At 36.6% G+C, this 19,990-nt stretch overlaps 1 protein-coding gene and 1 long non-coding RNA gene across 2 annotated transcripts in view; one reads left to right on the top strand and one right to left on the bottom strand.

Moving 5' to 3' along the window:
- Positions 1–19,990, bottom strand: part of LOC306855355 — a 1,003,769-nt gene that overhangs the window by 4,816 nt on the left and 978,963 nt on the right. The gene's annotated exons all lie outside the window — the stretch shown is intronic.
- LOC306855200 (NACHT, LRR and PYD domains-containing protein 3-like) lies at positions 252–17,213 on the top strand. The gene is made up of 9 exons (XM_079393688.1): positions 252–344; positions 4,219–4,401; positions 5,110–6,933; positions 7,502–7,672; positions 7,926–8,096; positions 13,366–13,539; positions 14,631–14,804; positions 15,097–15,143; positions 15,224–17,213. The coding sequence occupies exons 2-9, from the start codon at positions 4,253–4,255 to the stop codon at positions 15,808–15,810; spliced, it is 3,297 nt and encodes a 1,098-aa protein (XP_079249814.1). The 5' UTR covers positions 252–344; positions 4,219–4,252; the 3' UTR covers positions 15,811–17,213.

Raw genomic sequence — 19,990 nt, 5'->3', positions numbered from 1 at the left:
TGATTAGGGTTGGAGCTAAACTCTGCAGGACACTGGCCCTCAAGGACCGAACTTGGTGACCCCTGGTGTAGAATATAAATAATATAGTGTAATATAATCCCTTTGTTTTGTTTTGGACTGAAGTGCATAAAGCCCTGATGTTTCCGACCCCGGTACAGTAGGTGGCGGTATGCACCTGGATAAGTTGGGTGCAACCCTCCAGAGAGAGGGAGAGGGAGAAGTGCAAAACAACTTCACCTGAGCTTTCATTTCCCCTCCTCCGCATTAGCATGTGTATGGAAGAAATACACACTAAGATGCCATTTCAGACTGCTATAAACCAAAGCTTACCTGTTCAATTATTGGTGAGTTCAGTTCCGTGATGTTTCCAGAAATGTGCATGTTTAATATATTTTACTTAAAGACTGCAGGATATATCTTGAGGCACAATTAATTCACGTTTATTTGTATCGTTAAGAAAATTAACCAGGTTTTACCACAGCATTTGCAGTAAAACTGTATAACAATAAAATCAACCATGGTTTAACAATGATTGTTGTAAGATCATAGTAACTACAAATATATAATCATTTTCTTACTATAGTATTTGCAGTAAAACCATAGTAATGACAAAATTCACAGTAATTTCAAAAACTGTGGTTACTACAGTGTATTATTACTACGGTAGAACCATAGCATCAAAACCATGGTTACTACAGTCTACAGTCATGGTTAGCCTACTAGTTTTACTATAGTAAAATCATGGTTAACTGTCATACATGTACAGCGCTTATACAATACTTATTTTGAAGCAGCTGTACAGAAATTGTAATTGTTACAATTGAAAAGGAAGACCATCTTCTGGCAAAAATGAAATGTCCATATGACAGTAGCTCAAAGATTAATATAAGTCATGTGTTTGTTAAATACAGAGAATTATGTCGTCTTTAAACATGATTAAAGGGCAACTTTGTATTGTTACAGTGTTGGTAATATGTGTAAATGAACAATATTTATTTATTCTTTAAACTATAAGCAGATATCTTGGTACACATAACTCGGATAAAGAGTAAATAGTGTGAGGGTGGATCCAAACTGGAACTGGTGTAATCTCTAGTAACCTTGGGATGGGTGCTCCTTGATGAAACAGGAAAACAACAGGAGAAGGATTGGCATACCTGCTGTTCAGATTATTTCAGACAAAAGATGATTTATTTCATTACATGGAACTGGTTATAAGAAGCATTATGTGAATACTTGGCTACAAGATGTAGCTATATATTTATTATTAATCCAGTTTAATATTTTTAGTTCTATTCAAACGTTTAGTAATAAAAAAGCTCTACTTCCTTTAGTGCACTTTGATATATCAGAGAGTTTTATGACCTCATTACAGTCCCTGTTTTTTGCATATTATGCTGTTATCTGATTTAGATTTTTTCTAGATCCTTTGGTAAATGTTTTATTTGTTTTTAGTATTCGGTGAGCAGACACTAGTTTCTATAGAATAGACTACATATGCCATAGTATCATGTACGTGGGAGGATCATACGCAATCATAACTATAATTTACACAAACATTTGGGGTCTGTAAAATGTCTTACATCTTTGAAAGAAGTTTCTTCTGCTCACCAAGGCTGCATTTATTTGATCACAATGTAAAAACAGTAATATTGTATCACAATTTAAAATAAACATTTTCTGTGTGAATATATTGTAAAATGAAATTTATTCCTGTGATGCAAAGCTGAATTTTCAGTAGCATTACTCCAGTCTTCAGTGTCACATGATCCTTATCATTATTTCTCAACATTATCAATGTTAATATATATATATATTTGTGTTAACCATTTTAACAGTGCAAACTGTGTTTTTTTGTGAAATAGGCCCAAAGCTTTGTAGGACACTGATTAAAAGTTTGGGGTCAGTGAGATTTTTTGTTTGTTTGTTTTTTAAGGAATTCATCTTTTGATTCAGAATTAAATTAAATTGATCAAAACTGAGAGTAAATATTTTCAAATAAATGCTTTACTACTTTTTTTGTACTTTCTGTTCATCAGAGAATCCTGAAGAAATTAATATTATATATTTTAGCAGCAAATTAGAATGATTTCTTAAGGATCATCTGACACTTTTACTTTGATCACAGGAATAATTCTTTAAAATTTCACAATTTTACTGTTTTAATGTATTTTAATCAAATGTAGCCGTGGTTGCTATATATCGTGCCTTGTGTTTAGGACTCTAGTTTTGTAATGTTTTCTATTCCTATTGTTTCTGCGTTCACAATCTTTTGTTCAGTTCCTGTTACATCCTCCACTTCTCCTAGAGTAAAAGGAGAGCCACTCAATATCAGCACAAAGTCCATAAATTCAGCAAACTAAACATACTCTCTCCTCCTGGAAGCCATGACTTTATTGGCTCACTGAGCCTGTAGCGAAAGAAGTCTTTCAAAGTTATATTGTCTATAGGATCTTGATAAGACAACTCAGAAAATCTGAGGATGTACTCCTCGATCGAGAGTTCATTCTGCTGAAGGTACAGGAACTGGTTGAGCAGGTCCAGGACTGGTCTGGATCTCATTTGTCTGCTGGATCTGTGAAAGTCTTCTGTTATGAGCTTAGACGGAGGATCCAAGTGCAGTGTTTATTAGGAGAAATCCACAGGAGTAGTCAAAAACACATGGTGGTCAGAGTCTAGAAAGCGATCCATAATGCAGATTTTACAACGATAAAAGCGAATGAGTACCTTACATAGTACAAACGAAACAAGCAAATGAAATCACCAGCTGGTAGGAGTGACAGTGAAGGGCAGGAGAGACTTTATCAAATACATAATAAAATAAAAAACCATAACGGGTGCAGCAGGCCATCAGCTTGGAAGAATCTATAAACAAGGTAGAGCAGATGTGAAATGCAGAAAAAAGAAAGAATAATACACAGCATATATTACTACTAATAATAATCATAATTCCTTTGTTTAACTATTTATTTTTTAGGTTTACTTAATATGGCTCATGCTGTGTCACTTCTGTTTGGATGGCAAATCAAAAATAACTAATACATACATTTTCTGCAAAAGAATATAAATGCATATAAAGTGATTTCATGAGCTTCTTCTGTTAACCTGTGTTTCCTACTACTCTGTCCCCAGTTTGCCAAATTTGACCGACAAATTGCCAGCAAAACCTTTACAGATCTATCAAAACCTCTCATCTACACATAAGAGTTGATTAAAAGCCTGAAGTTTCATAAACAAGAGCTCAATCTATAGACCGTACGAGTTAGAGAAACAAGTGCATAGCCATCTTTTAAATGTTAACTCTAATATTTCTATGACATCGCTGTTGAAGAGTAATTAGCTGGTGAGGTTGATATATTTATTGTTAATGAAAGATATCATGAATTGGCAACGGCTCTGGGGTTGGGGAAAAAAAGAAAGTTTCAATGAAACTATGTCTAAACTTGTTTCATTAATAAACTCATTGCAGATACTTGTCTTATTTATACACAATAAAGAACTTACTCTTAATATGCCTTACTGTAAAATGTAAGGAACTTTATTATTATTTGTAGTTGTAAACCACTTCACTTGACTTGATTAAAGAGATCACATTCTACATGTGCTGTAATCACTACAAGAAGTCTCCCTGAACTAAGAACACATACAGACTTTTCTTTTGACAGCCACTCCTCAACACTTTCCCTGGCATCAAAGTCTTCCAGTTCTGGAAAAGATTTTATATATATATAATATACATTGTGAACGACCCGAGCAGTCACAAGGAGGTTCACAAACACCGGAGCGAAGTTGGCGCCCAAAAAGGTGTGCAAAAACGTGCAAATAAATAGGTTTGAGAGCTTAAAACACAGATTGATATAAAAGTAAGTACTAAGAACAGTACTAACTCCCCTCCAATTCAATGAGGCTAGAGTTTTACATGCTTCACAGCGCAATCTCATTCACAAGCTCTTTATCTGTCCCCCCTAGTAGTAGTGACGTCCATTTTAAATACAGTTTCCCGCTCTAAATAATGTCTCTTCATCACATCACATTACAGCTCCCATCTACTGTTTTTGAATGTGGAATGACCAAAATCTGTAAACCTGTTTCATTAATTGTGCTTCTTATCTAAAAAAAAAAGTTATTTAGGCTATTTGATATAAAAAGTTGGTTTAGTCATTACAGGTGCCGTTTATTATAATTGTATATCTATTTGTTTATGTGTTGCATTCTCAGTGTTTGCAATTGTAGGGTTGAAAATCACAGGAGAATGAGTCTCTATGAGAAAAGAGAGGAGGGGGATGTTGATCACCACCAAAACCAGCGAGCAGCAGAGCCCAGCTATGCGTCTGTGAAGAGTGACAGACACATGGAAAATGCCCTTAACTATAGGGATGAAACTGTGGCCTTTAACCCCAGGTAATTAGTACTGGAGACAAGAGACAGAATTGTAACTTAAATATCAGTGATAATGAGAGATCATGTGATTTAATGTTTGTGTTTTCTTAGTATCAGACAGCATCATGACCAGCTGTGTGTCTATAAAGAATCTTTTCATCAATGCTTATTTAGATTTGTCCAGTGTCTGTTCAAAAATGACTAAATAACCGAAATGAATTTTAACAACATCGTTGTATCAATGCAATTTATTGGACTTTAGTATACTGTTGTGGTTGAATATTTCATCCTTTACACACACAAAACAAGCACTGCAAATTAACAAAACTAAATTATACATATACTTCATATTTAATAATATTTACTGATTTATAGATTGCATTTATTAATTACAAACATTAGCAATTGTTCTGTAAAAGGCATATTATGCATATTGAGCTGTTTTTGTTGCATTTACACTATGGTGTCAGTAGCATGTGGTGTTCAGGATCTTTCAAAATAGAACTCATTGGCTGTAGAATGATTAATTATGTAAAACATTCATAGTAGACACCGCTAGCTCTCACCTGAATATGAATTAGTTTCATCCATCATTGCCATCACCTGTATGTCCATTAAAGCAATAGTTCACCTAAAAATATCTTCCTTATTAGAAAACCAAAACATCAGGGTGAGTGAATAATGACTGAATTTTTATTTTTCTACTTCTTGTTTCTACTGTGTGGATAGAGATGATCAGACTGGAGTCCTGCAGAAGGGTTCTGACCAAAAAGCAGATGATGGACTACGGAGAGCCAAAGACCAACACAAAATCAGCATGAAGAACAAGTATGAGAGCTTATTTGAGAGGAACAGGATCTACACACAACTCTGTATCATACATGGAGAGAGTGAAGGGGTGAATGAAGAACATGAGGTGTTGCACATGGAGAAAACACCAAGAATACAAGACACACAGTTCAACTGCAACAACATCTTTAAAGACCTACCTGGACAAGAATGTGAGAAGAAAGGCAAAATAAAGGCAGTTCTTACCAAAGGCATGGCTGGAATTGGAAAAACCGTCTCTGTGCAGAAGTTCATACTGGACTGGGCCGAGGGAAAAGCCAATCAGGATGTTGACTTCATGTTTGTGCTTCCATTTCGAGAGCTGAACTTGATCCGAGATCATCAGTACAGTCTTCACAGACTTCTGCTGGACTTTCATCCTGAACTTCAAGATCTGGACTCAAAGATTTATGAGGAGTGTAAAGTTGTGTTCATCTTTGATGGTCTGGATGAAAGCAGAATTACACTGGCATTTTTAGACAATGAGAAAGTTTCAGGAGTTACTGAGACTTCATCAGTGGGTGTGTTGATGTCAGAGCTCTTGAAAGGAGATCTGCTTCCCTCTGCTCTCATCTGGATCACTTCTAGACCAGCAGCAGCCAATCAGATCCCCTCTAAAAATATTGACCGTGTGACAGAGATTCTGGGATTTGATGAGTCTCAGAAGGAGGAATATTTCAGGAAGAGGATCAGTGATGAGCATCAAGCCAGCAGAATCATCTCACACATCAGAAGAGCAAGAAGACTCCACATCATGTGCCACATCCCTGTCTTCTGCTGGATCTCAGCCACAGTGCTACAGCAGCTCTTGAAAGAAGATCTGAGTGCAGAAATCCCTCAAACTCTGACTGAAATGTACATCCACTTCTTGCTCACTCAGATAAACATGAGAAATCAGAAGTACGAAGAGCGAGATCCAGAGAAACTCCTTCAGCCCAACAGAGAAATTATTGTAAAACTTGCTGAAGTGGCTTTCAAACAGCTGATGAAGGGCAATGTGATGTTCTATGAGGAGGACCTGATTGAGAGTGGCCTAGACGCCACTGAAGTCTCGGTGTATTCTGAGATCTTTAAAGAGGAATCTGTGATTCATCAGAGAAAAGTCTACAGCTTCATCCATCTGAGCTTTCAGGAGTTTCTAGCCGCTTTGTATGTATCTTACTCCCATGTGATGAAGAACATGGAGCCAATACAGTTGTTTATGGATGCTAAACATGAGAAGGACAGACCTAAGAGAAACAGATCTAAGAAAATCTCTTTGTTTCAGCTACTAAAATTAGCAGTTGATAAAACTAATCAGACTGAAAATGGGCACCTGGATCTTTTTCTGCGGTTCTTGCTTGGCATCTCACTAGACTCCAATCAGGAACTTTTAAAGGATCTACTGACACAAACAGAGAACAACTCAAAGAACATCAAAGGATTCATGCGGTACATTCAAGAGGCAATCAAGAGAAATGACAATCTTTCAGCCAACAGATCCATCAATCTGTTCCTCTGTTTGCTGGAAATGAACGATCAGACTCAGTATCAAGAAATTCAGAAGTTTGTGAAATCAGACAAACACTCAGATATGTATCTCTCTTTAGCTCACTGCTCAGTGATAGCCTATGTGCTTCAGATGTCAGAGGAGGTGCTGGAAGAGTTTAACCCTATGGAATACAAAACAACAGAGGAGGGTAGATGGAGACTGATGCCAGCTGTGATAAACTGCAGAAAAGCTCTGTGGGTATTCATTTGTGTCATTACAGACAGACAGACATTAACAAACTATTAACTTGGATTTTTCTCTTCAATAAACTCCTAATTTGCTGCTTATTCATAGCCAGTTAGGTAGTTTTTAAGTTTAGGTGTAGGGTGGATTAGGGTTGTAGAATATGATCATATAATAATGCATTAATGTGTGCTTTACAAGTACTAATGATCAACAATATGCTAGTAATATGCATGCTAGTTAATAGTGAGAATTGGTCCCTAAACCACTAAAGTGTTACCCATATTAGTTTCTAGTTCAAACTCAAACTAACTCATCAAGCAAATCATAACCCTGTTCATAGTTGATTTCTAAACAGAAAAGCAGTCGAAAGCATGCTGAACAGTAGACAGTAGAAGCACAGCTGTGTTGAAATTGCTAATTTGACATCCTGACTTTATAATTCAATTTCAGCTAAACTCCATATATAGACTGTACCTCAAGTTTTTTTTTTTCTGAGTTTAACTTGTCATGCACTGAATACAGAAAACATTACTTTACTTTAAACATTTTTCTCCTCATTGTGTTTTTGTATTATAGACTTGCTGGATTGTATCTTTCTATTCAGCAGTGTGACAGTTTGTCTTTAGCTCTACGATCATCAAACTCTTGCCTGAAACAGCTGGACCTGAGTAACAATAACCTGCAGGACTCAGTGAAGCTGCTTTCTACTGGATTGAAGAGTTCGCACTGTCAACTGAACATACTGAGGTTTGACTTCCACATTAGCCACTTTTATACATGAAACCCAGTAAATATTTAGACAAGGCATCTGCAGGAAATTAGATCTTGTGGGGCAGATTTGAGGGTCCCTGCTTTAAACTATACTTTTTTCATCGTTTTTAGAGACAGGGTAATTAACATGCCTTTCTTAAGTGATCCCCATTCTCAATTGTCATGCACAAAATACAGAAAATATTAATCATCCACCTCCTCCTCAAAGCACTGTCATTCTCTATTATAGACTTGCTAGATGTCATCTGTCCCATCAGAGCTGTGAAAGTTTGTCTTCAGCTCTTCAGTCATCAAACTCTCTAACAGAGTTGGACCTGAGTAAAAATGCCCTGCAGGATTCAGGAGTGAATCTGCTTTCTTCTGGACTGAAGAGTTCCCACTGTCAACTGAACATACTAAGGTTTGACTTTCACAATGGCATGTGTGACACCAAGCAAAGTCCATTGCAGTCAACATTGATTATATACAGGGGTGCACATAAGTTTTTCTGCCTGGTTCTCATATGAGAACCTGGAGATTTGGTTTGGTCCTCACACGGGCCATGGCATGTAGTGTGACCCATAAAATATCACTATAAAATAATAAATTAATAATAGTGATAATAATATTATTGCACTTTTATTTAGTTTTTTATATAAAATAACTAAATAACTAAAAATAATAAACTAAATAATCAAGTGTGATAATACTATTTTATTTTAAAATAAAAAGGGAGTATTGCATACAAATGAAATTATTTTATAGTAAACTTAAAATTATATTATTCTTTATTATTATTTTTATTTTAATTTTCATCATTTTCAAGCGTAAAATCAGCTAGCTTTTATTTTGGTGGGTGCACCCCTGATTATATAATGGGAGGAATGTAGTGAGACTACATCCCTCATCAGAGATTTTCTTAGTCTACTAGAAGTTGTTTATTTTAGCCACACATTTATTAGTTGCACGTTGATGATATTAATTTAATGAGTCATCATATTTACTGATTTGTGCATTTAGAGGGCTGTGGGACATGAGCAGGACAGAGACCATCATTTGTCTAAATATCTTAATGTCTTCTCCTGATGTTCCAAAGCAGCTGACACTTGATGTAAAAATTAGAAGAGCAAATTTTATCTTCCACATATGCAAGACATTAAGGATGTATTTCGTATTACACTGCCAGAGAAAGCAAAACTAAAATATTTATGTGTGTGAAATATGCTATATAAATAACCTTTATGTGTCTTACCAAAGTCTAAGAAACGGAGTTGAATAGAAAAATACGATGACCATAGCGCAAAACAGAATACAAAGCCATAAATTAATGGTTTAAATTTATATTCAGCACAAATACAAAATTTTCCATGGTTACAATGTAACATTTAATTGTTAATCTATTATTTGTCTTGTAAAAAAGCTTTATTGTAAATATGTTTGTAATATTCACCGAAAACAGCATAAAAATGTGTTATTCTGTCATATGTGGTACTTGACCTGGGTCGATTGTCAGCTTGACTGGCACAGCCCTAGTATAAGCTACATTCTAAAAAAAAGAATATATATATATATATATATATATATATATATATATATATATATATATATATATATATTAGGGCTGGGCGATTTTGCCTAAAAAAAAAATCTTCGATTTTTAAAGAAAAATTCGAGTTTCGATTCGATTTTCGATTTTTTTTTCCAATGCACTTAACCTGTTAGCCTGCACCAGAGCGACCTCGCACTGAACGCTCTTTGTTTGCATGTGTCATTGTTTTCTAATAGAATAAATGAAACGGGACAAAGTTAATCTTGTCAAACTCTATATCATTCTGAGGGTCTAAGCCTCAAGCATCGACGACAGATCGCTGTTTTTCGATGGAAAGCTTATAAGGAATGAGTGGCACAAATTTGCTACATTTGTGTAAGCAGTACACATCCAAACACGCAGAGTAAAAAAGCCGTACGTACCTTTATCATTGTAATAACGAGCCACAAACGCGTCCACTGCTGAAATCCCAGTTTAGTTAGAGAGGTAAGGGTCCACAGAAAAACATCCCAGCGAGCACTTTTAGTCCAGCGAAACAATAACGTTGTAATAAGGATGAATATTCCTTTGTTTACGTTTCATTTCTTCAGAGAGTTATTGTTCGCGTCCGTTATGGAATAAATTACGCTCAAAAACAGCGTCTTGGTGGTAAAAAAACAAAACGATTTTGTAGAATACGGTCTTACAAACATAATGAGACCGTCTACGGAAAAAAAAGTCTCAGAAAAGCGGAATATAGATTATTTGAATTTGGCGCTCCCTCCTGCCGGCAGTGACGCTTCTGTGACGCACGCTGTCATCTGAGCGGGGCATAACTTAGCGATCTGCTTTATCCATAAAAAACTGTTTTTTTTTTCTTCTACATTTTTTATATGTGTGTGTGTGTATTGTGTGGGGAATGTGGCCGTGTCTGCATGATTATAATCTGTATGGACGCACATCAGCGTGTTTATTAGCGACTCTATGACGGCTATCATTGTGATTCATTGATCAGCTATTATTGATTATATGGCCCATCTGTTTGATTATAATCTGAATGGAAGCACATCAGCGTGTGTTTACTGACTCTATGACCATGTCTGGCAATATCACTTCACGTCTGGCAGTGATATTTATCATTGTAATAACGAATAACGAAGAATACTTCAGTATACATACTATATACAAAGCATTTTTTTCTATTTTTTTTCCTTTTTTATTACTCAAATAATTATTTTTGTATTTTTTAGTGCTCAAATAAATCTGTCTATTATTTTATAATTGAAAAACTATGCAGGAACATGTATAATGACTAAAATAGCTTGTATAATTCTGCAATCCATTTGGTGGTTATTTTTCCTCAAACAGGGGGGTGGGGGGACTATAAATAGTTTCAGAAAAAATATTGCAGGAATCTCATTTTTCATGGTATCTTCTTCAAATTTGAAATATGAACTGATGAGACACATGGCTTTCGATCCATTACTTTTCTGGATTGCTCCAGGACTTATTTCATGTATTTGTATATGAAATAAAAAAACATTCAGTGTGGAAAAATATTTTTCAAGGCACGTCAGTGTCTATAACTTTTTATCTTTTTGAGCATTATCAACTCTGGATGATAGATAGTAAAGCCCAGAGTCTCTTCTTTCCAAAGATACCTAATTTGTTTGTGTAAGCACACTTTGTCACAAACTGTTACCATTTTAATTCAGGTAGGTTATTTTCACCTGCGAGGCCCTAAATGGGGTTGAAGGTTAAAGTGTTAAAAAATTACTGCAGGCATCAGATATAGTGTCAAAAGTGCAACTTTATTGCTATGATTGTCCTCAAGAGTTAAAATGCGTAGAATCCCAAAACAAAAAGTAAATGAGGCTCTGTCATTCAACAATTTCAAGCTTTAACCCAGGTTTAAGCAAAAGTGCAACAACTTCACAGTAGCTTAAATTTTCTGTTCAAGAAATCAGATAATTACAAATTATCATAACATATAACATTACAATAAAAAAAAATAAACTCTTCTCAGTATAGTGTGAATATAAAAAATGAAATATGCCTGTGGCAGACATATAGCCTGCTCAAAGAGTGAACAAATGTAAACTTTTATCTATAACAACAAAACACGTGCTTGTTAGATCTCTGAAAGATGCTGCAGAGTCCAACTAGTGTTGATGTAGTGAACCGTCAGACTCAGATATGGCTGCATCGTCCGTTGTGGCTGAGTAAAACTGCATCTCCTCCAGCTCACTGCGGATCTTTTCCCGAGTTGTATTATACAGGTGAGGCAGCGCTACATCGGCGAAATACTTGCAACTGGGGACAACGTACCTCGCATCTAATACTTTCAGCATGTGATTAAAGCCTCGCTTTTCGACAGAATAAATTGGCAGCATGTTTGTGGCAATATAAAACGTGATCGCCTCTGTAATCGCTTTCCATCGCGCTCCGTTCTTATCAAATGGCCCTTTCACACAGGACGCGGTTCAGCGCAGCCCTTCAGATACAAGGCGATTTGCGCTATGCTCGCCAGAGCGAAGTAGGCGGAGTTTTCAAAATGTTCAAAACTATACGTCCAGTCATTGGATTGTTGTTCCACCTTTCGGTCAGCAGCAAAACATGTATCTGCCCCGTGCTAAGAAGCGAGCGATAGCAGTAGCCCTGCTAGTAATAAGAAGAAAGAGAGCAGCAAGAAAGAAGAGGCTGTGGGTGCATGAAACCCTGAGGTCCCTATACGACCGCAAACTTGTATGGTATAGCTCTGGAAATTCAGACACACAGAGAATCAGCTGTTCATCCATTTTGAGTTCGGCGCTTGTTTGGATGCCCCGTTTCTATTGGCCGCACGGGGAAACGTCACAGAGCGCAGCGGCAAAAGTTGAACTATTTTGAACTTTGACCGCGGCGCGCGCGCAAGCTCGCCGCTGGTGCGCTCCGCTGCGCGTGCGCTTTGGTCGGCGCAGCAACTAACCGCCCTCACGCAGCGCAAGCCATTGAAATGAATGGGTTTCATAGCGCAGCGCAGCGCATGCCGCGTCCTGTGTGAAAGGGCCGCGGGGCGGGGGCTGGCTCATATCGCGCTACGGTAACCCACAAGGACGAAACGCGGAAAAGTCAGAAAAAACTGTTGTGGCAAAAAACTCGAGTTTGCAAAATAAAAATCGTTTCAAACTACAAAATCGATAAATCGATTAAATCGATTTTTTGCCCAGCCCTAATATATATATATATATATATATATATATATATATATATATATATATAGAAGCTGTGGTAACAATTCATTACAGTTAATTTTTTTTTTTCTGTGACCAAACTGACTTTTAGTCAACTATTATGGCATATTTATCTTGCGTAAATCAAGGTTGTTTTGGGTTCACTTTTTATATTGATAGTTATGGGACTAAACTGCAATGAAGTATACAGCATGTATATGCATGTACAGTATATACAATATACAGCATGACAGTGTTTTTGCAGAAATATTACAACTTGTTCATATTAAATATTCTTGTAAATAATGTGGTATAAAGAGAGGAACAGTGAAAATAAAACACACTATGAAATATGAGATTACATAAATTTGTAATTTTTTTTTCATAATTTAAGGTTAAACTGTCCAATAATGACACCCATGGCTAAAGTTTAAAAGGAAGCAGAGTCCCTTTGCCCCCCAGAGATAAGTGAGTTCTAACACAGATCCTACAGTGATGTATGAGTTTGATGACTGTTAATCAAGAAATAGTGTTGAAAAGTCATGTGAGAGGAGACACTCTGGAGTGCGTTTCCTGAAAGCAACTATGGTCGCAAGTTCCATCGTTACCAATAATGTTCAATGGAACTTACCACCATAGTTAGCAAACAATGCTTTTGGGGAAACACATCCCTGATTGGGTGATCCACAAATGATCTGCAAATCAGCATGAATTATGCAGCTGGAGGTATTGCAAGGACTATTTACAAATAAACAAATCACCAGTGGTGGACCCAGTACACAAACCAAGTACTTGGGTTAAATACAACAATGATTTAGAATGTAGTGACAAAAGTTTCAAAAGTAGAGTACAGATACTTAGAAAAATTGTACTTAAGTAAAGTAACAGTAATATTGCTGTCCATGTGATGTAAATGATCTGTTTTGATATTATTCTATTTTTCTGTTTAGACTGGTCTTCTGTAATCTCACTGGTCAGTGCTGTGAAGCTTTGTCTTCTGCTTTACAATCATCAAACTCCCAGTTTAGAGAGTTGGACCTGAGCAGCAATGACCTACAGGATTCAGGAGTCAAGCTGCTCTCTGTTGGATTTAAGAGTACAAACTGTCAATTGAACATACTGAGGTATTTGAGAACACAGATAAATAATTACTCTAATCAAACTAAACATGTCACTTGAGAAAAAAAAAATCTATATTGTGATTAATAATGATCATTAAGAAAAGAATTGGAGGAAAAGATGCAACGTTGCTAGGTGATTTTGCTTTGGAACCTTCAGAAAACTTTAACTAGATTTTTCTCTAAACTGACTTTTGCTGACTATCAAATTAAAACAGGTGTAGCTCAGTCATTTTTGTCAGATTCCAACAACTCGTATACCATTTTGAAGGTCTTGTAATTGAGAAAAATCTAAATAACTGATTTTTGAAAATGTGCTCATTGTGACTCGTTTTGCCAGCACAGGTCACGTATTAGTAATGCACCCAATAATGGTTTAAAACATATTGTGCATGTCTAAAGAATTTAAAGCGAATAAACATGTCTTCATAAGCGCACCTTTTTAAATAAACAATGAGAAACCATAAAAACTTTAATTCCATCCCTTTATTCAAGTGCTCGGTTCACGCATGCACATATCACCAGCTCATCGGTCTTCTGTATTTCCTCAGTTCAGTTATAGTTTGAAGAACTGAAGCACTGCAAAGACTAGCAACATAGAATCACATACGGTGGTATTTTGAGTCAGAGTGACCATCAGGCTCGTCCAAAAGTGAGTTTTGTTTGAGTAACTTGTAGATGTGTGCTGCTTGAGCTGTGAATTTCAGACAGTTCAATCAGATTTCACTAAAAGAAACCAGTTCAAAAGAATGATTCATTCACAAATTAGATATCACTCTGGACCATTTGACTGAGGCTATGGAGTACAGGTAACATTGTGCAACAGACTTCTTTTTCACTTCATAAGACCTCTATATATGGTCAGGAGTAATCTTGTGTTCTTTGACATGCTTTTTTTAAAATTCATGTATTAAACTTCATTGTACATTTAAAAATAAGCTTTCCAAATCTCACTAATGGTTAAAGTATGGAATTGTCTATGGAAAACATGCAGTATGCAATGAAGTTAAATAATTATGCAAGGAACTCAAGATGAAATGGGTAGAGGAAAAAGTCTGATCGCCAAACTAATGTGATATGGAATGTTGTGTTTTTAGGTTATCAGGCTGTATGGTGACAGAGAAAGGCTGTGGTTATGTGTCTTCAGCTCTGAGTTCAAACCCCTCACACCTGAGAGAGCTGGATCTGAGCTACAATCACCCAGGAGATTCAGGAGTCAAGCTGCTCTCTGAAAAACTGAAGGATCCAAAATACGGATTGGACAAACTCAAGTATGTTGAGCAGGAAGAATCACACTGCTGGGTGCTACACACTGTTACACAGGTTTAACTTACAATGTGAGGTCCGAATGTCCCCACGAGGACAGGAAAACCTTAAGACTAGCTACAGTGTAAACTAGCCAGCAGTCTCCCAAAGGAAAACTAAACGAATAAACATACTAAATAATGGTTTAATTAATATGTAGAAATGCAAAAGGTCTATGGAAAACACAGTTTACCAAAACAAATTTGTGCATGTATATGTTTCAAATGTGCAAGATGTGACAATGTATGTGTTTTGTAGTGTGGATCATGGAGGGGAGTTCAGGATTAAAGCAGGACTACACAAATGTATGTCTACACACACACACACACAAATAAATACACATTTAGTGATGTGTGTTATAAATGTTGTCTCTTCTTGTGTTCAGATTTCTGTGATCTCACACTGGATCCAATCACAGCCAACAAAAACCTAATTTTGTCTGAAGATAAAAGGAAGGTGACATATGTGGAAGAGAATCAGGCATATCCTGATCATCCGGAGAGATTTGAAAGGCTTCCTCAAGTTCTGAGTAGAGAGAGTCTGTCTGGACGCTGTTACTGGGAGGCTGAATGGAGTGGACAGGCTGATATGTCAGTGGCATATAAAGGAATCAGCAGGAAAGGGAAGAGGGCAGACTGCTGGTTTGGATTCAATAATAACTCCTGGTGTCTGGCCTGCTTTAATGACACATTTTGTGTCTGGTACAATTATAATGTGACTGACACACATGTCCCTTTAAGCTCTTCTAATAGAATAGGAGTGTATGTGGATGTGTCTGCTGGCATTCTGTCCTTCTACAACGTGTCTGACACGCACAAACTCACACACATACATACATTCAACAACACATTCACTGAACCTCTCTATGCTGGATTCGGCCTTATAGCTTATGCATTTAACTCCACAGTGTCTCTGTGTCAGTCTGAAAACCCTGTGGGCAACAACACAGATGTCACATGCACAAGTGAATGAAACAAATATATTTTATATAAGTTTAACATACACGTGCAGATAAACTAATTTAAATGTGTAGGCTCAGTTGTCTTTGCACAAAATCTGATTAATAATTTAAACATTTTGTTTCTTGAACAAGGTATCAGTAATCAGTTTCCTTTCAGTTCTGTTTTGCCCTTATTTGGTAGTTCCTGTCCTTGTTTAGTTAATGATTCATCCTATTCACCTGTCTTGTGTTAATTATCTCGTTCCTGTTCCTTTATGAGCATTAAGTTTTGTTCAAGCCTTGGTCGAGTCTCAAACTAAAGTTGTTTATGCTGTCATTTCTGTTGTTAATACATTTGCACGGTTAAAATAACCTGTTTATCCTGAATCCCTCGTCTTCCTGCCTCCTACGATCAGCAACGCGTAACAATTATAATACGTATAAATTTTTGCTTTCATATTTATGTTGAATAATGTCCTGGTCTTCATGTCTTTTACAGGTTTATTTGTCTCAAATCTAAACTTGTAGCGTTGAAATAAAATCAACAAAGTAGTTTATTTCTCTGTCACAGCCCCCTTACGTCACTGAGGTGCTGATAGTGATCAAGGTCTATTGGTCGATGTGTGGCTGATGGGTCAATCTGAGTATCTCGGGTACATATTCACAATGTTTAAATATGAGAATCTTAGGCCCCGTCCACACGAAGACGGGTTTCTCTGTATACGCACAAATTTTTTACCGTATAGGCGTTTCGTCCACACGAAACCGGCGTTTTCGAAGAGTGAAACCGATCATTTTTGAAACCGGGTCCCAGGGTGGATAAATTTGAAAACGCCGGTTTCATGTTTTCGTGTGGACGGCGAATCCGTATATTTTCTGAAACGATGACGTCATCAGCCCATGTCTCGCCCCTAATCAGACACCGCTACGTCACATAACAGCGACAACAACAATGCCAGACTACGTGCCTGTGTTCGTGCTGCGGACCCTACTAAGCTCATTAGTTTTATTAAAGCAAAATCTTCTGCTTTGTGTGTTAGTTTATATTCAGCGCGCAAGGTTTACGCACATGGTCCAAGTCTTCTTCTCTGTTTTTTTTGTGTATCTCTGTGGCAGAATTACAGCGCCACATATTGGTCTGGCATGTGTACTACATCGTTTTCAGTCGGTTTCAGTGATTCCGTGTGGACGCAGATATTTCCTGAGACGACTCCGTGTTTACGGAATTTGAGGCAAAAAAAAAGATTGGATACGGAGAAACCCGTCTTCGTGTGGACGTAGCCTTAAAGTACTGCTAAATTATTATTTTATTGCATTTTTGTTGCAATTCAGAAATTGCTTGTTCTGGAGTACTTAATTCTGGGTTTGGTTTAATTATTGTAATCGTTGTGGAACATCCATTTAGAGTGCATTAAAGAAACTTTTATTCGTCACTTGAGCTGTGTGTGTATATTGTAGTTAACACTTGTGTTTATTTCAGTATCTGTGTTGTTAGTGTATGTGTGTACTTGTAATTTTGTCACCCCTTTCCTCCTTAACATTTAACTTTTTTACTCATAGTTTTTTTTTAACTTTAGAATTTTAGAACATACCACATTTCAGTTTCCATGGTGACACATCAAGCTTGTCACCTGAAAGTGGCACTTGCTGACTGATTAGGAGAACATATTTCAGTTTTTTCTTCTTCTTTCTAATTTGAAGTCTTTATATATGCAAACAATAATAAACATTTCATTTTTGTCTACCTTTTCATGCAACATCTCAGAAAGTCACACTAAGAAATGTATTGTGACTTGGACTCGTGAACAACTGACTTGAAAACAAAGACTAGTTAGTTTTGTTAGTTTTTTGGTTCAAGATTTTTGAAAATGGTTGAAGGTAGTTTTGAACCAGTTTATTCTTAACCAAATTTTGTTTGGTTCAGTTTACTCACGTTTACCAAAGACCACATGGACGTCAGAATGATGTGACCGGTAGCTTACTTGCAACCACATGACATCGCTTGAACAGCTATAGAACAGTCATTAAAAATGTAAAGTAATAACAAAATATTAAAATATTTAGAATATAGAAATTAAGTATCTAAATGTAATAGAAATAGTATATTATAATAATAATAACTAGCTGTCATGGTTTTGGTTAGTTTGGACTGAGTTTGCACCATCTCCTCCAATTTCTTGTCATGGTTTCTGATTTGGGTTATTCATTATGTTCAGGTGTGTCTCGTTAATTATGCTCATTTGATCTGTGTACTTAAGTTCCTGTTTGACAGCCTTCCCTCTATGTGGATTTACCTAGCTATGGATTTAGTAAAGACTGTTTACCTTCATCATCTTCATTCATGAGTTTACAACATGGTAACCCGTGACAGAAGACCCGACCAAACAATGAAAAGAATCGTTATGTTTTACCCCCATTTATTTTCCCGTCTTTGACCGTTTTTATTTTCTGTTACTAAGAATTGCTTTACCGCCGTTGAACCGCTCCTTTGACGAGCATGGGTTTCGCCCATCTGACCACCTTCCCAGATGACTTGCTTGAGCACATTCTTGCACGCAGGACTGAACATCACTACACGTGTGCAGTTGTCCAGGGAGGGTCCTCAAGTGAGCTTTGCGAATTACATGGTGTGGGTGCTGGTATCGTGCGTGTCTTCTAGGACCATCAGACCAGCTGACCATTATCACCCCGGAGCCAGAGGATGCTTCTCGAACTGGAGGCTGCATCCTTCCTAGTTCAGTCCTTCAGAGGCCTGTAGGCTAGAGTCCTCCTCGGCATTAAACGATAGAATGAGACGCTCTAGTAAGCAGTGGTGGACGAAGTACACAGATCAAGTACTTGAGTAAAAGTACAGATACGTACTATAAAATATTACTCCAGTAAAAGTACTGCTTTTTCAGTTTTACTCGAGTGAAAGTATAAAAGTACTACATTTTTTTATGTACTTAAGTAAAAAAGTACTGATAGATAGATTTATTTGCAATTTTATATAGACTACTTAATTTAATTTTATATTAGCGCATATTTTTATAATCCTGTTGCTCAAAATACCTGAGATTTTCCCAAAATAACAACTATATGGAGTCAAGAGATATATTTTGTTGTTGATATGGACTATGTTGACGAGAGTGATGTAGTAATGTTCTCTGTGAAGCTTACATTGTGATGAACCTGAGAGAAAATAGATCTATTAATCTAATTTTCACCAGTAAGAAAACAGTGTTTTAAAGATTGTTGTTTTGCAGAATGTCACAGTTGTGACATGAGAATTAGGCTGAAGTTATGAAGAACATTTGAAGAAAAATATAATTATATTTTCATAATGATTTTATTTTCTTCTCAAACCTTGTCTGTGGTGTAAAAACACCCCTGGCCAAATGCCCCAGAGGGTATCACTTCCCACTTTGATAATTACTGTAGTTACTGTGTTCTGAACATCCTTTCTTTTTCCCTGTAATCTATCTAGGTGGTTGGATAAAAATATTTGAACTTTATATCTAAAAATTTCCTCAATTTAGCACCAGCAAGCTTGCTAGCTAGACAGTTAGCATTAGCTAACAATATTTACTTATTTTCAGTCTGGTTATGAATAAACATTCATATCTGTCTACTCGGCTGGATGAGCTAAACAATATAAAAAACTATACTGTTGATAAACAATATAAAACATTGGGCTAGATGCGTAGCATTTTGATAAAAGTGCTAACGTTACAGCAGCGGGGAATATGAACGTGCAGGAGTTATTTTATTTAATCTGTGTTATTTTAATGTTTCGTTTTTTGACCTTAAACATAGAGACACTGTCATCGATCTGTTTGCATTCAAGCATTTCAGTGGGCTTAAAAAGATCACCCTTTATAGCAGATTTGACGTAAATATGATTTTCAGTTACAATAATTAATCCTAAAATTCAACATTAGTAACTTACTTTTCACAGCATCAGTTGCACTCACAAGATCTCCCGGTTCTTTCTTACTCGTGAGTTGAGTTCACTGGAGACTCGTTCTAAATGGATCGTTTGAATCAGTGAGTTGTCGACTCGAGAACAGCTGCAATCGGATCATTCCAATTCGTGAATGAATTGTTTGTTGCGATTTGCGAACCGATTTCACAGGTTCATTGATTCATGAACAAACTGATTCTTTTCAGACACCACTTCCGCGTCTCGGAGCTCGTGATATATTTTAAGGAGTAACGATGTGTTTTATGAAA

Source organism: Barbus barbus (genome assembly GCF_936440315.1).
Source record: "Barbus barbus genome assembly, chromosome: 3".
Taxonomy (NCBI): Eukaryota; Metazoa; Chordata; class Actinopteri; order Cypriniformes; family Cyprinidae; genus Barbus; species Barbus barbus.
This window is presented reverse-complemented; position numbering and strand designations above follow the sequence as displayed.

Coding starts and splice junctions, on each gene's coding strand:
- LOC306855200 (XM_079393688.1), top strand. CDS start 4,253: ATGAGTCTCTATGAGAAAAGAGAGGAGGGGGATGTTGATCACCACCAA. Junction 13,540..14,630: donor TGTCAATTGAACATACTGAG/GTATTTGAGAAC, acceptor TTGTGTTTTTAG/GTTATCAGGCTGTATGGTGA. Junction 15,144..15,223: donor TAAAGCAGGACTACACAAAT/GTATGTCTACAC, acceptor TCTTGTGTTCAG/ATTTCTGTGATCTCACACTG.